This window comes from Oncorhynchus gorbuscha, unplaced genomic scaffold, assembly GCF_021184085.1.
Source record: "Oncorhynchus gorbuscha isolate QuinsamMale2020 ecotype Even-year unplaced genomic scaffold, OgorEven_v1.0 Un_scaffold_1008, whole genome shotgun sequence".
In the NCBI taxonomy this organism is placed as follows: Eukaryota; Metazoa; Chordata; class Actinopteri; order Salmoniformes; family Salmonidae; genus Oncorhynchus; species Oncorhynchus gorbuscha.
This window is the reverse complement of record NW_025745922.1, coordinates 65,001-77,765: the sequence shown is the minus strand read 5'-3', so window position 1 is coordinate 77,765 and position 12,765 is coordinate 65,001. Positions and strand designations below refer to the sequence as shown.

Below are 12,765 nucleotides of genomic sequence, written 5' to 3'. Positions count from 1 at the left end.
CTCTTGTTTCTCTCTCTCTGCTCCGTTTCTCTCTCTCTGCTCTTCTCTCTCTCTCTCTCTGCTCCTGTTTCTCTCTCTGCTCTTGTTTCTCTCTCTCTCTCTGCTCCGTTTCTCTCTCTCTGCTCTTCTCTCTCTCTCTCTGCTACTGTTTCTCTCTCTCTGCTCCGTTTCTCTCTCTGCTCCTGTTTCTCTCTCTCTCTGCTCCTGTTTCTCTCTCTCTCTGCTCCTGTTTCTCTCTCTCTGCTCCGTTTCTCTCTCTCTGCTCCTGTTTCTCTCTCTCTCTGCTCCTGTTTCTCTCTCTGCTCCTGTTTCTCTCTCTCTCTGCTCCTGTTTCTCTCTCTGCTCCTGTTTCTCTCTCTCTCTGCTCCTGTTTCTCTCTCTGCTCCGTTTCTCTCTCTGCTCCGTTTCTCTCTCTGCTCCGTTTCTCTCTCTCTCTCTCTGCTCCTGTTTCTCTCTGCTCCGTTTCTCTCTCTCTCTGCTCCTGTTTCTCTCTCTGCTCCTGTTTCTCTCTCTGCTCCGTTTCTCTCTCTGCTTCTGTTTCTCTCTCTCTCTGCTTCTGTTTCTCTCTCTCTGCTCCGTTTCTCTCTCTCTCTGCTCCGTTTCTCGCTCTGCTCCGTTTCTCTCTCTCTGCTCCTGTTTCTCTCTCTCTCTCTGCTCCTGTTTCTCTCTCTCTCTGCTTCTGTTTCTCTCTCTCTGCTCCGTTTCTCTCTCTCTCTGCTCCGTTTCTCGCTCTGCTCCGTTTCTCTCTCTCTGCTCCTGTTTCTCTCTCTCTCTCTGCTCCTGTTTCTCTCTCTCTCCCTCTCTCTCTCTGCTCCTGTTTCTCTCTCTCTCTCTCTCTCTCTCTGCTCCCGTTTCTCTCTCTCTCTCTCTCTCTCTCTCTCTCTCTCTCTCTCTCTCTCTCTGGTCCTTCTCTCTCTCTCTCTCACTCACTCACCACTCACTCACTCACTCACTCACTCACTCACTCACTCTGTCACTCACTCACTCACTCACTGTCCTTTCACTCACTCACTCACTCACTGCTCACTCACTTCACTCACTCACTCACTCACTCACTCACTCACTCACTCACTCACTCACTGCTACTGTTTCTCCTCCTCAGGCGATGGTGTATTTTGAGCAGTTGAAGGAGTCCCAGGATGCCTGGGAGGTGTGTGCAGAGGCCCTGGCTAAAGGCATTTACAGGTGAGACCCATTAGTTGGTAGGATTCTGATTAGAGACGGTACAGTATCCTTCTAGTCAAACCTGGGAGGTTTCAGATTCCAACCTGTTCTACTGCTTTGTCTCCCTGTTGGTCCTTCTCTGGTCTCCCTGTTGGTCTCCCTGTTGGTCCTTCTCTGGTCTCCCTGTTGGTCCTTCTCTGGACTCTGGTCTCCCTGTTGGTCCTTCTCTGGTCTCCCTGTTGGTCTCCCTGTCGGTTCTTCTCTGGTCTCCCTGTTGGTCCTTCTCTGGTCTCCCTGTTGGTCCTTCTCTGGTCTCCCTGTTGGTCCTTCTCTGGTCTCCCTGTTGGTCTCCCTGTTGGTCCTTCTCTGGTCTCCCTGTTGGTCCTTCTCTGGTCTCCCTGTTGGTCTCCCTGTTGGTGTCCCTGTTGGTCCTTCTCTGGTCTCCCTGTTGGTCCTTCTCTGGTCTCCCTGTTGGTCCTTCTCTGGTCTCCCTGTTGGTCTCTGTTGGTCTCCCTGTTGGTCCTTCTCTGGTCACCCTGTTGGTCTCCCTGTTGGTCCTTCTCTGGTCTCCCTGTTGGTCTCCCTGTTGGTTTTTCTCTGGTCTCCCTGTTGGTCCTTCTCTGGTCTCCCTGTTGGTCCTTCTCTGGTCTCCCTGTTGGTCTCCCTGTTGGTCCTTCTCTGGTCTCCCTGTTGGTCCTTCTCTGGTCTCCCTGTTGGTCTCCCTGTTGGTGTCCCTGTTGGTCCTTCTCTGGTCTCCCTGTTGGTCCTTCTCTGGTCTCCCTGTTGGTCCTTCTCTGGTCTCCCTGTTGGTCTCTGTTGGTCTCCCTGTTGGTCCTTCTCTGGTCACCCTGTTGGTCTCCCTGTTGGTCCTTCTCTGGTCTCCCTGTTGGTCTCCCTGTTGGTTTTTCTCTGGTCTCCCTGTTGGTCTCCCTGTTGGTCCTTCTCTGGTCTCCCTGTTGGTCCTTCTCTGGTCTCCCTGTTGGTCTCCCTGTTGGTCCTTCTCTGGTCTCCCTGTTGGTCCTTCTCTGGTCTCCCTGTTGGTCTCCCTGTTGGTCCTTCTCTGGTCTCCCTGTTGGTCCTTCTCTGGTCTCCCTGTTGGTCTCCCTGTTGGTCCTTCTCTGGTCTCCCTGTTGGTCCTTCTCTGGTCTCCCTGTTGGTCCTTCTCTGGTCTCCCTGTTGGTCTCCCTGTTGGTCCTTCTCTGGTCTCCCTGTTGGTCTCCCTGTTGGTCCTTCTCTGGTCTCCCTGTTGGTCCTTCTCTGGTCTCCCTGTTGGTCCTTCTCTGGTCTCCCTGTTGGTCCTTCTCTGGTCTCCCTGTTGGTCCTTCTCTGGTCTCCCTGTTGGTCTCCCTGTTGGTCCTTCTCTGGTCTCCCTGTTGGTCCTTCTCTGGTCTCCCTGTTGGTCCTTCTCTGGTCTCCCTGTTGGTCTCTGTTGGTCTCCCTGTTGGTCCTTCTCTGGTCACCCTGTTGGTCTCCCTGTTGGTCCTTCTCTGGTCTCCCTGTTGGTCTCCCTGTTGGTTTTTCTCTGGTCTCCCTGTTGGTCTCCCTGTTGGTCCTTCTCTGGTCTCCCTGTTGGTCCTTCTCTGGTCTCCCTGTTGGTCTCCCTGTTGGGCCTTCTCTGGTCTCCCTGTTGGTCTCCCTGTTGGTGTCCCTGTTGGTCCTTCTCTGGTCTCCCTGTTGGTCCTTCTCTGGTCTCCCTGTTGGTCCTTCTCTGGTCTCCCTGTTGGTCTCCCTGTTGGTCTCCCTGTTGGTCCTTCTCTGGTCTCCCTGTTGGTCTCCCTGTTGGTCTCCCTGTTGGTCTCCCTGTTGGTCTCCCTGTTGGTCTCCCTGTTGGTGTCCCTGTTGGTCCTTCTCTGGACTCTGGTCTCCCAGACCATATATTGTATTGTAATATCTTTATTAATCCCTCTCTCAGTGACGACCCTGTGTTGTATTGTAATATCTTTATTAATCCCTCTCTTAGTGACGACCATGTGAAGTTCTTCTGTTTCCAAGTCCTGGAGCACCAGATCAAGTACAGGTGAGAGGAGGGGAAGGAGAGGGGGAGAGAGGGTGGGGGAGGAGGAGGGGGAGAGATAGGTGGAGGAGGAGGAGGGGGAGCGATAGGTGGGGAAGGAGAGGTGGAGAGAGGGTGGAGGAGGGGAAGGAGAGGTGGAGAGAGGGGGGAAGGAGGAGTGAGGGGTGGAGGAGGGGGGAAGGAGAGGGGTGGAGGAGGGGAAGGAGAGGTGGAGAGGGAAGGAGAGGGGGGAGAGGAGGAGGGGGAGAGGAGGAGGGGAGAGGAGGGAGGGGGAGGAGGAGGGGGAGAGGGGAGGGGGAGGAGGAGGGGGGGGGAGGAGAGGAGGAGGGGGAGAGAGAGGGGGGAGGGAGGAGGGGGAGAGGGGAGGGGGAGAGAGGGAGAGAGAGAGGAGGGGGAGAGGAGGGGGGGAGGAGAGGGGGAGAGAGGGAGAGAGAGGAGAGAGAGGAGGGGAAGGAGAGGTGGAGAGAGAGGAGGGGAAGGAGAGGTGGAGAGAGAGGAGGGGAAGGAGAGGTGGAGAGAGAGGAGGGGAAGGAGAGGTGGAGAGAGAGGAGGGGAAGGAGAGGTGGAGAGAGAGGAGGGGAAGGGGGGAGAGGAGGTGGAGGAGGGGAGGGGGGGGGAGGGGGAGGAGAGGAGAGGGGGAAGGAGGGAGGAGGAGGAGGGGGAGAGAGAGGGTGGAGGAGGGGAAGGAGAGGGGGAGAGAGGGTGGAGGGGAAGGAGAGGGGGAGAGAGGGTGGAGGAGGAGGAGGGGAAGGGGAGGGGAAGGAGAGGAGGAGAGAGGGGACAAGGGGGAAGGGGAGGGGGGGAGAGAGATAGGAGGGGAAGGAGAGGATGGATGGATGAATTAGGAAGTCTGTGATATGTTGACTGTTCCTCCATGACTCCAGATAACAGCTAATGCTGTCACCTTTTCTCATGCTTTCACAGTAGGGCATTAAAGTACTGTCACCTTTTCTCATGCTTTCACAGTAGGGCATTAAAGTACTGTCACCTTTTCTCATGCTTTCACAGTAGGGCATTAAAGTACTGTCACCTTTTCTCATGCTTTCACAGTAGGGCATTAAAGTGCTGTCACCTTTTCTCATGCTTTCACAGTAGGGCATTAAAGTACTGTCACCTTTTCTCATGCTTTCACAGTAGGGCATTAAAGTGCTGTCACCTTTTCTCATGCTTTCACAGTAGGGCATTAAAGTGCTGTCACCTTTTCTCATGCTTTCACAGTAGGGCATTAAAGTGCTGTCACCTTTTCTCATGCTTTCACAGTAGGGCATTAAAGTACTGTCACCTTTTCTCATGCTTTCACAGTAGGGCATTAAAGTGCTGTCACCTTTTCTCATGCTTTCACAGTAGGGCATTAAAGTACTGTCACCTTTTCTCATGCTTTCACAGTAGGGCATTAAAGTACTGTCACCTTTTCTCATGCTTTCACAGTAGGGCATTAAAGTACTGTCACCTTTTCTCATGCTTTCACAGTAGGGCATTAAAGTGCTGTCACCTTTTCTCATGCTTTCACAGTAGAGCATTAAAGTACTGTCACCTTTTCTCATGCTTTCACAGTAGGGCATTAAAGTACTGTCACGTTTTCTTCCTAACATCTGACTGAAAACCATGTGCGTGTGTCTCTGTCAGCAGCTTTCCTCTATGAACTAGTTCTGAACGGAAAGTGACTTTGTGTTGTGTGTTTTGTCCCAGGCATGGAGGGCTCAGTCCTGCCCAGCAACAGCTGATCAGAGAAACCCTGATGAAGTGGCTACAGGGTCAGGTGGGGCTTTTCTGTCACTTAGTCAACCTGTCACAACAACGTAGCACGTTTCATCAACAACTCTACTTGTTACTTGAGCTGTCGTTATTTACACGTTTCAGCAACAACTCTACTTGTTACTTGAGCTGTAGTTATTTACACGTTTCATCAACAACTCTACTTGTTACTTGAGCTGTCGTTATTTACACGTTTCATCAACAACTCTACTTGTTACTTGAGCTGTCGTTATTTACACGTTTCATCAACAACTCTACTTGTTACTTGAGCTGTCGTTATTTACACGTTTCATCAACAACTCTACTTGTTACTTGAGCTGTCGTTATTTACACGTTTCATCAACAACTCTACTTGTTACTTGAGCTGTCGTTATTTACACGTTTCATCAACAACTCTACTTGTTACTTGAGCTGTTGTTATTTACACGTTTCATCAACAACTCTACTTGTTACTTGAGCTGTCGTTATTTACACGTTTTTCATGCAGTCATGAAGTTGATTCTCTTCCACACCTGAATTGAAAAATTGTATTAGAAAATGAATTTCAATATAATATTCTCCTTCTCTGCTATCCCGACAATCCTCCCCTTCTTCTTCTTCCTCCTCTTCCTCCTCCTCCTCTTCTCCTTCCTCCTCCTCTTCTTCTTCCTTCCTCCTCCTTCATCCTTCGTCCCCTTCCTCCTCCTCTTCTTCCATCCTCCCCCTCTTCATCCTTCCCCTCCGTCTCCTTCCCTTCCTCCTCCTCCTCTTTTTCCTCCTCCTCCTCTCCAGTTAATGAACTCCCAACCAGAGAAGCCGTTCATCCGTAACAAGGCAGCCCAGGTGTTTGCTCTGACCTTCGTGATGGAGTACCTGACCCACTGGCCCAAGTTCTTCTTCGACCTGCTGTCTCTAGTGGGCCTGAATCCGCACGGGGTCGACGTCTACCTCAGAACACTGATGGCTATCGACGCTGAGGTGGTGGACAGAGACATCCTGCACTCCCCTGAGGTAAGAGGACACTGAGGTGGTGGACAGAGACATCCTGCACTCCCCTGAGGTAAGAGGACACTGAGGTGGTGGACAGAGACATCCTGCACTCCCCTGAGGTAAGAGGACACTGAGGTGGTGGACAGAGACATCTTGCACTCCCCTGAGGTAAGAGGGCACTGAGGGTGTCCTCTTTTTCTCTCCTTCTCTTCTCTCTCTTTTTCTCTCCTCTTCTCTCTCTCTTTTTCTACCCCCCTCCTCTCTCTCCTCTCTCTCTCTACCCCCCTCTCTCTCTACCCCCCTCCTCTCTCTCCTCTCTCTCTTCTCTCCTCTCTCTCTCTCTACCCCCTCCTCTCTCCGCACTGAGGGTGTCCTCTTTTCTCCTCTTCTCTCTCTCTTTTTCTCTCCTTCTCCTCTCTCTAGGAGGTTCGTAGGAACACATTATTAAAGGATGGTATGAGGGAGCAGGTCATCCCCAGTCTCTAACTCCTCTCTCTCTCTACCCCCCTCCTCTCTCCCCTCTCTCTCTCCCCTCTCTCTCTCCCCTCACTCTCTCTACCCCCCTCTCTCTCCTCTCTCTAGGAGGTTCGTAGGAACACATTAATAAAGGATGGTATGAGGGAGCAGGTCATCCCCAGCCTGGTTGAGTCCTGGTACCAGATCCTCGGGGCCTATCAGCAGTCTCACCCTGAGATCACTTGTCAATGTCTGGAGGTAGTGGGGGCATACGTCTCCTGGATAGACCTCAACCTCATCGCCAACGACAGGTACGTCTGTCTGTGTGGTCAGTCTGTGTGGTCAGTCTGTGTGGTCAGTCTGTGTGGTCAGTCTGTGTGGTCAGTCTGTGTGGTCAGTGTCTGTGTGGTCAGTCTGTGTGGTCAGTGTCTGTGTGGTCAGTGTCTGTGTGGTCAGTGTCTGTCTGTGTGGTCAGTGTCTCTGTCATCAGTCTCTGTGGTCAGTGTCTCTCAGTCTGTGGGTCAGTGTCTGTGTGGTCAGTGGCTGTCTGTGTGGTCAGTGGCTGTCTGTGTGGTCAGTGGCTGTCTGTGTGGTCAGTGGCTGTCTGTGTGGTCAGTCTGTGGTCAGTCTCTGTCTGTATGGTCAGTCGCTGTCTGTGTGGTCAGTCTGTGTGGTCAGTGTCTGTGTGGTCAGTCTGTGTGGTCAGTGTCTGTGTGGTCAGTGTCTGTGTGGTCAGTGTCTGTGTGGTCAGTGTCTGTCTGTGTGGTCAGTGTCTCTGTCATCAGTCTCTGTGGTCAGTCTGTGTGGTCAGTCTCAGTCTGTGTGGTCAGTGGCTGTCTGTGTGGTCAGTGGCTGTCTGTGTGGTCAGTGGCTGTCTGTGTGGTCAGTGGCTGTCTGTGTGGTCAGTCTGTGGTCAGTCTCTGTCTGTGTGGTCAGTCGCTGTCTGTGTGGTCAGTCTGTGTGGTCAGTGTCAGTCTGTGTGGTCAGTGTCAGTCTGTGTGGTCAGTGGCAGTCTGTGGTCAGTGGCTGTCTGTGTGGTCAGTGGCTGTCTGTGGTGTCAGTCTGTGTGGTCAGTGGCAGTCTGTGTGGTCAGTGTCAGTCTGTGGTCAGTCTGTGGTCAGTGTATGTCTGTGTGGTCAGTGTATGTCTGTGTGGTCAGTGTATGTCTGTGTGGTCAGTGTATGTCTGTGTAGTCTGTGTGGTCAGTGTCAGTCTGTGTGGTCAGTGTCAGTCTGTGTGGTCAGTGTCTATCTGTGTGGTCAGTGGCTGTCTGTGGTGTCAGTGGCTGTCTGTGGTCAGTCTGTGGTCAGTGGCAGTCTGTGTGGTCAGTCTGTGTGGTCAGTCTGTGTGGTCAGTCTGTGTGGTCAGTGTCTATCTGTGTGGTCAGTGTCTATCTGTGTGGTCAGTGTCTATCTGTGTGGTCAGTGTCTGTCTGTGTGGTCAGTGGCAGTCTGTCTGTGTGGTCAGTGGCAGTCTGTCTGTGTGGTCAGTGGCAGTCTGTGGTGTCAGTGGCTGTCTGTGGTCTGTCTGTGTGGTCTGTCTGTGTGGTCTGTCTGTGTGGTCTGTCTGTGTGGTCAGTGGCTGTCTGTGTGGTCAGTGTCTCTGTGTGGTCAGTCTGTGTGGTCAGTGTCTGTCTGTGTGGTCTGTGTGGTCTGTCTGTGTGGTCTGTCTGTGTGTCTGTCTGTGTGGTCTGTGTGGTCTGTCGTTTCATTCTCAACCAGGATTCCTATGGAACGCCGTTTTGGTCTTTGTGTGTCTATAAATATACACTATTTGCCGGGCCAATGAAGCTTGTTGACCAATCAGGACCTGAATATGACATAATAATGTAACGCATTCATACATTTTTTACGTAGTTTTTACACATTGATTAGACGATCCCTCGTATTTCATATCACAACGTACAGTATGCTACAATGCTGGTAAAGTTGTCTCACGCAGGTACCAAGCTAAAGCTAGCTAGGTACCAAGCTAAAGCTAGCTAGGTACCAAGCTAAAGCTAGCTAGGTACCAAGCTAAAGCTAGCTAGGTACCAAGCTAAAGCTAGCTAGGTACTGTGCTAAAGCTAGCTAGGTACCAAGCTAAAGCTAGCTAGGTACCAAGCTAAAGCTAGCTAGGTACCAAGCTAAAGCTAGCTAGGTACTAAGCTAAAGCTAGCTAGGTACCAAGCTAAAGCTAGCTAGGTACCAAGCTAAAGCTAGCTAGGTACCAAGCTAAAGCTAGCTAGGTACCAAGCTAAAGCTAGCTAGGTACCAAGCTAAAGCTAGCTAGGTACCAAGCTACAGCTAGCTAGGTACCAAGCTACAGCTAGCTAGGTACCAAGCTACAGCTAGCTAGGTACCAAGCTACAGCTAGCTAGGTACCAAGCTACAGCTAGCTAGGTACCAAGCTACAGCTAGCTAGGTACCAAGCTACAGCTAGCTAGGTACCAAGCTACAGCTAGCTAGGTACCAAGCTACAGCTAGCTAGGTACCAAGCTACAGCTAGCGACCCCAGAAGTTGCGGTCAAACAAATGATGCTTTATTACCAACGCAGTATTGAAAACACATCGTTCATGGCCGCTGTTGCAGACTTCAATGTACAGCTTTGACAGAGCTACTGTATCTCTTAGACACGCAAAGACCCAAACTAATCAGGATAGATAATAATAAGGTATTTGAGGTAGATATGTACACAGGGCGGCAGGGTAGCTTAGTGGTTAGAGCGTTGGACTAGTAACCGAAAGGTTGCAATTAACCCACTGTTCCCAGGCCGTCATTGAAAATAAGAATATGTTCTTAACTGACTTGCCTGGTTAAATAAAGGTAAAATAAAAATAAATGTTTAAAAAAAAAAGTGACTAGACATCAGGATAGATAAGACAATGGTGCTTGCCTAAGGAGCTGTGAGGGGAACGGCACCTCAGTACCTCCAGGCTCTGATCAGGCCCTACACCCAAACAAGGGCACTGCGTTCATCCACCTCTGGCCTGCTCGCCTCCCTACCACTGAGGAAGTACAGTTGGTGGAACAAACTCCCTCACGACGCCAGGACAGCGGAGTCAATCACCACCTTACATTTACATTTAAGTCATTTAGCAGACGCTCTTATCCAGAGCGACTTACAAATTGGAGACACCTGAAACCCCACCTCTTTAAGGAATACCTAGGATAGGATAAGTAATCCTTCTCACCCCCCCCTTTAAGATTTAGATGCACTATTGTAAAGTGACTGTTCTACTGGATGTCATAATTTGTAAGTCGCTCTGGATAAGAGCGTCTGCTAAATGACTTAAATGTAAATGTAAATGTAGATAATAATAATGTATTAGAGGTAGATATGTACATGAAGGTAAAGTGACTAGACATCAGGATAGATGATAATAATGTATTTGAGGTAGATATGTACATGAAGGTAAAGTGACTAGACATCAGGATAGATGATAATAATGTATTTGAGGTAGATATGTACATGAAGGTAAAGTGACTAGACATCAGGATAGATGATAATAATGTATTTGAGGTAGATGTGTACATGAAGGTAAAGTGACTAGACATCAGGATAGATGATAATAATGTATTTGAGGTAGATATGTACATGAAGGTAAAGTGACTAGACATCAGGATAGATGATAATAATGTATTTGAGGTAGATATGTACATGAAGGTAAAGTGACTAGACATCAGGATAGATGATAATAATGTATTTGAGGTAGATATGTACATGAAGGTAAAGTGACTAAGACATCAGGATAGATGATAATAATGTATTTGAGGTAGATATGTACATGAAGGTAAAGTGACTAGACATCAGGATAGACGATAATAATGTATTTGAGGTAGATGTGTACATGAAGGTAAAGTGACTAGGCATCAGGATAGATGATAATAATGTATTTGAGGTAGATGTGTACATGAAGGTAAAGTGACTAGACATCAGGATAGATGATAATAATGTATTTGAGGTAGATGTGTACATGAAGGTAAAGTGACTAGACATCAGGATAGATGATAATAATGTATTTGAGGTAGATGTGTACATGAAGGTAAAGTGACTAGGCATCAGGATAGATGATAATAATGTATTTGAGGTAGATGTGTACATGAAGGTAAAGTGACTAGACATCAGGATAGATGATAATAATGTATTTGAGGTAGATGTGTACATGAAGGTAAAGTGACTAGACATCAGGATAGATGATAATAATGTATTTGAGGTAGATATGTACATGAAGGTAAAGTGACTAGGCATCAGGATAGATGATAATAATGTATTTGAGGTAGATATGTAGATGAAGGCAGGGTAAAGTGACTAGACATCAGGATAGATGATAATAATGTATTTGAGGTAGATATGTACATGAAGGTAAAGTGACTAGACATCAGGATAGATGATAATAATGTATTTGAGGTAGATATGTACATGAAGGTAAAGTGACTAGACATCAGGATAGATGATAATAATGTATTTGAGGTAGATGTGTACATGAAGGTAAAGTGACTAGGCATCAGGATAGATGATAATAATGTATTTGAGGTAGATGTGTACATGAAGGTAAAGTGACTAGACATCAGGATAGATGATAATAATGTATTTGAGGTAGATATGTACATGAAGGTAAAGTGACTAGACATCAGGATAGATGATAATAATGTATTTGAGGTAGATGTGTACATGAAGGTAAAGTGACTAGACATCAGGATAGATGATAATAATGTATTTGAGGTAGATGTGTACATGAAGGTAAAGTGACTAGACATCAGGATAGATGATAATAATGTATTTGAGGTAGATATGTACATGAAGGTAAAGTGACTAGACATCAGGATAGATGATAATAATGTATTTGAGGTAGATATGTAGATGAAGGTAAAGTGACTAGACATCAGGATAGATGATAATAATGTATTTGAGGTAGATATGTACATGAAGGTAAAGTGACTAGACATCAGGATAGATGATAATAATGTATTTGAGGTAGATATGTACATGAAGGTAAAGTGACTAGACATCAGGATAGATGATAATAATGTATTTGAGGTAGATGTGTACATGAAGGTAAAGTGACTAGGCATCAGGATAGATGATAATAATGTATTTGAGGTAGATGTGTACATGAAGGTAAAGTGACTAGACATCAGGATAGATGATAATAATGTATTTGAGGTAGATATGTAGATGAAGGTAAAGTGACTAGACATCAGGATAGATGATAATAATGTATTAGAGGTAGATGTGTACATGAAGGTAAAGTGACTAGGCATCAGGATAGATGATAATAATGTATTTGAGGTAGATGTGTACATGAAGGTAAAGTGACTAGACATCAGGATAGATGATAATAATGTATTTGGAGGTAGATATGTACATGAAGGTAAAGTGACTAGACATCAGGATAGATGATAATAATGTATTTGAGGTAGATGTGTACATGAAGGTAAAGTGACTAGACATCAGGATAGATGATAATAATAAGGTATGAATTCAGACCCATTCCCCTTTTAGTAAGTTACAGCCTTATTCTAAAAATGGTTCAATTATTTTTTCCCTCGTCAATCTGCACCCAATACCCCATAGTGACATCACAATGCCCCCATAGTGACATCACAATGCCCCCATAGTGACATCACAATGCCCTCATAGTGACATCACAATGCCCTCATAGTGACATCACAATACCCCCATAGTGACATCACAATACCCCATAATGACAAAGCGAAAACAGGTTGTCTAGAAATTTTGCAAATGTATTAAAAATAAAATACAGATGCCTTATTTCCGTCAGTATTCAGACCCTTTGCTATGAGACATTTGAGCCCAAATGCATCGTGTTGAAACTCATCAGATGTCGCCCTCCTCCGTCCACACCTTCCTGTCATCAACATCAGTGGTTGTGTGACGGTTCAGGTTAATGAACCAGAGACTAGATCAGATGACTGGTCCTGGACCAGTGTGTTCCTCTCCCTCCAGGTTAATGAACCAGAGACTAGATCAGATGACTGGTCCTGGACCAGTGTGTTCCTGTCCCTCCAGGTTAATGAACCAGAGACTAGATCAGATGACTGGTCCTGGACCAGTGTTTAACCAGTGTGTTCCTCTCCCTCCAGGTTAATGAACCAGACACTAGATCAGATGACTGGTCCTGGACCAGTGTTTAACCAGTGTGTTCCTCTCCCTCCAGGTTAATGAACCAGAGACTAGATCAGAGGACTGGTCCTGGACCAGTGTTTAACCAGTGTGTTCCTGTCCCTCCAGGTTAATGAACCAGACACTAGATCAGATGACTGGTCCTGGACCAGTGTTTAACCAGTGTGTTCCTGTCCCTCCAGGTTAATGAACCAGAGACTAGATCAGATGACTGGTCCTGGACCAGTGTTTAACCAGTGTGTTCCTCTCCCTCCAGGTTAATGAACCAGACACTAGATCA

The 12,765-nt window shown here is 47.6% G+C and overlaps 1 protein-coding gene across 4 annotated transcripts in view; it reads left to right on the top strand.

The window, feature by feature from the left end:
- Window positions 1-12,765, top strand: part of LOC124020960 (exportin-T) — a 62,181-nt gene that overhangs the window by 16,278 nt on the left and 33,138 nt on the right. For 3 of the 4 annotated variants that reach the window (XR_006836168.1, XM_046336274.1, XM_046336273.1), the window contains exons 3-7: window positions 1,103-1,185; window positions 3,125-3,181; window positions 4,868-4,937; window positions 5,705-5,923; window positions 6,485-6,669. Coding sequence is in view for 3 of the 4 variants with exons in the window: in XM_046336274.1 (XP_046192230.1) it covers window positions 1,103-1,185; window positions 3,125-3,181; window positions 4,868-4,937; window positions 5,705-5,923; window positions 6,485-6,669 (614 nt within the window). In the remaining variant the exon portion in view is untranslated. Of the gene's footprint in view, window positions 1-1,102; window positions 1,186-3,124; window positions 3,182-4,867; window positions 4,938-5,704; window positions 5,924-5,948; window positions 6,022-6,484; window positions 6,670-12,765 lie in introns of those variants that run through there. The other variant, XM_046336275.1, reaches the window with a different exon arrangement.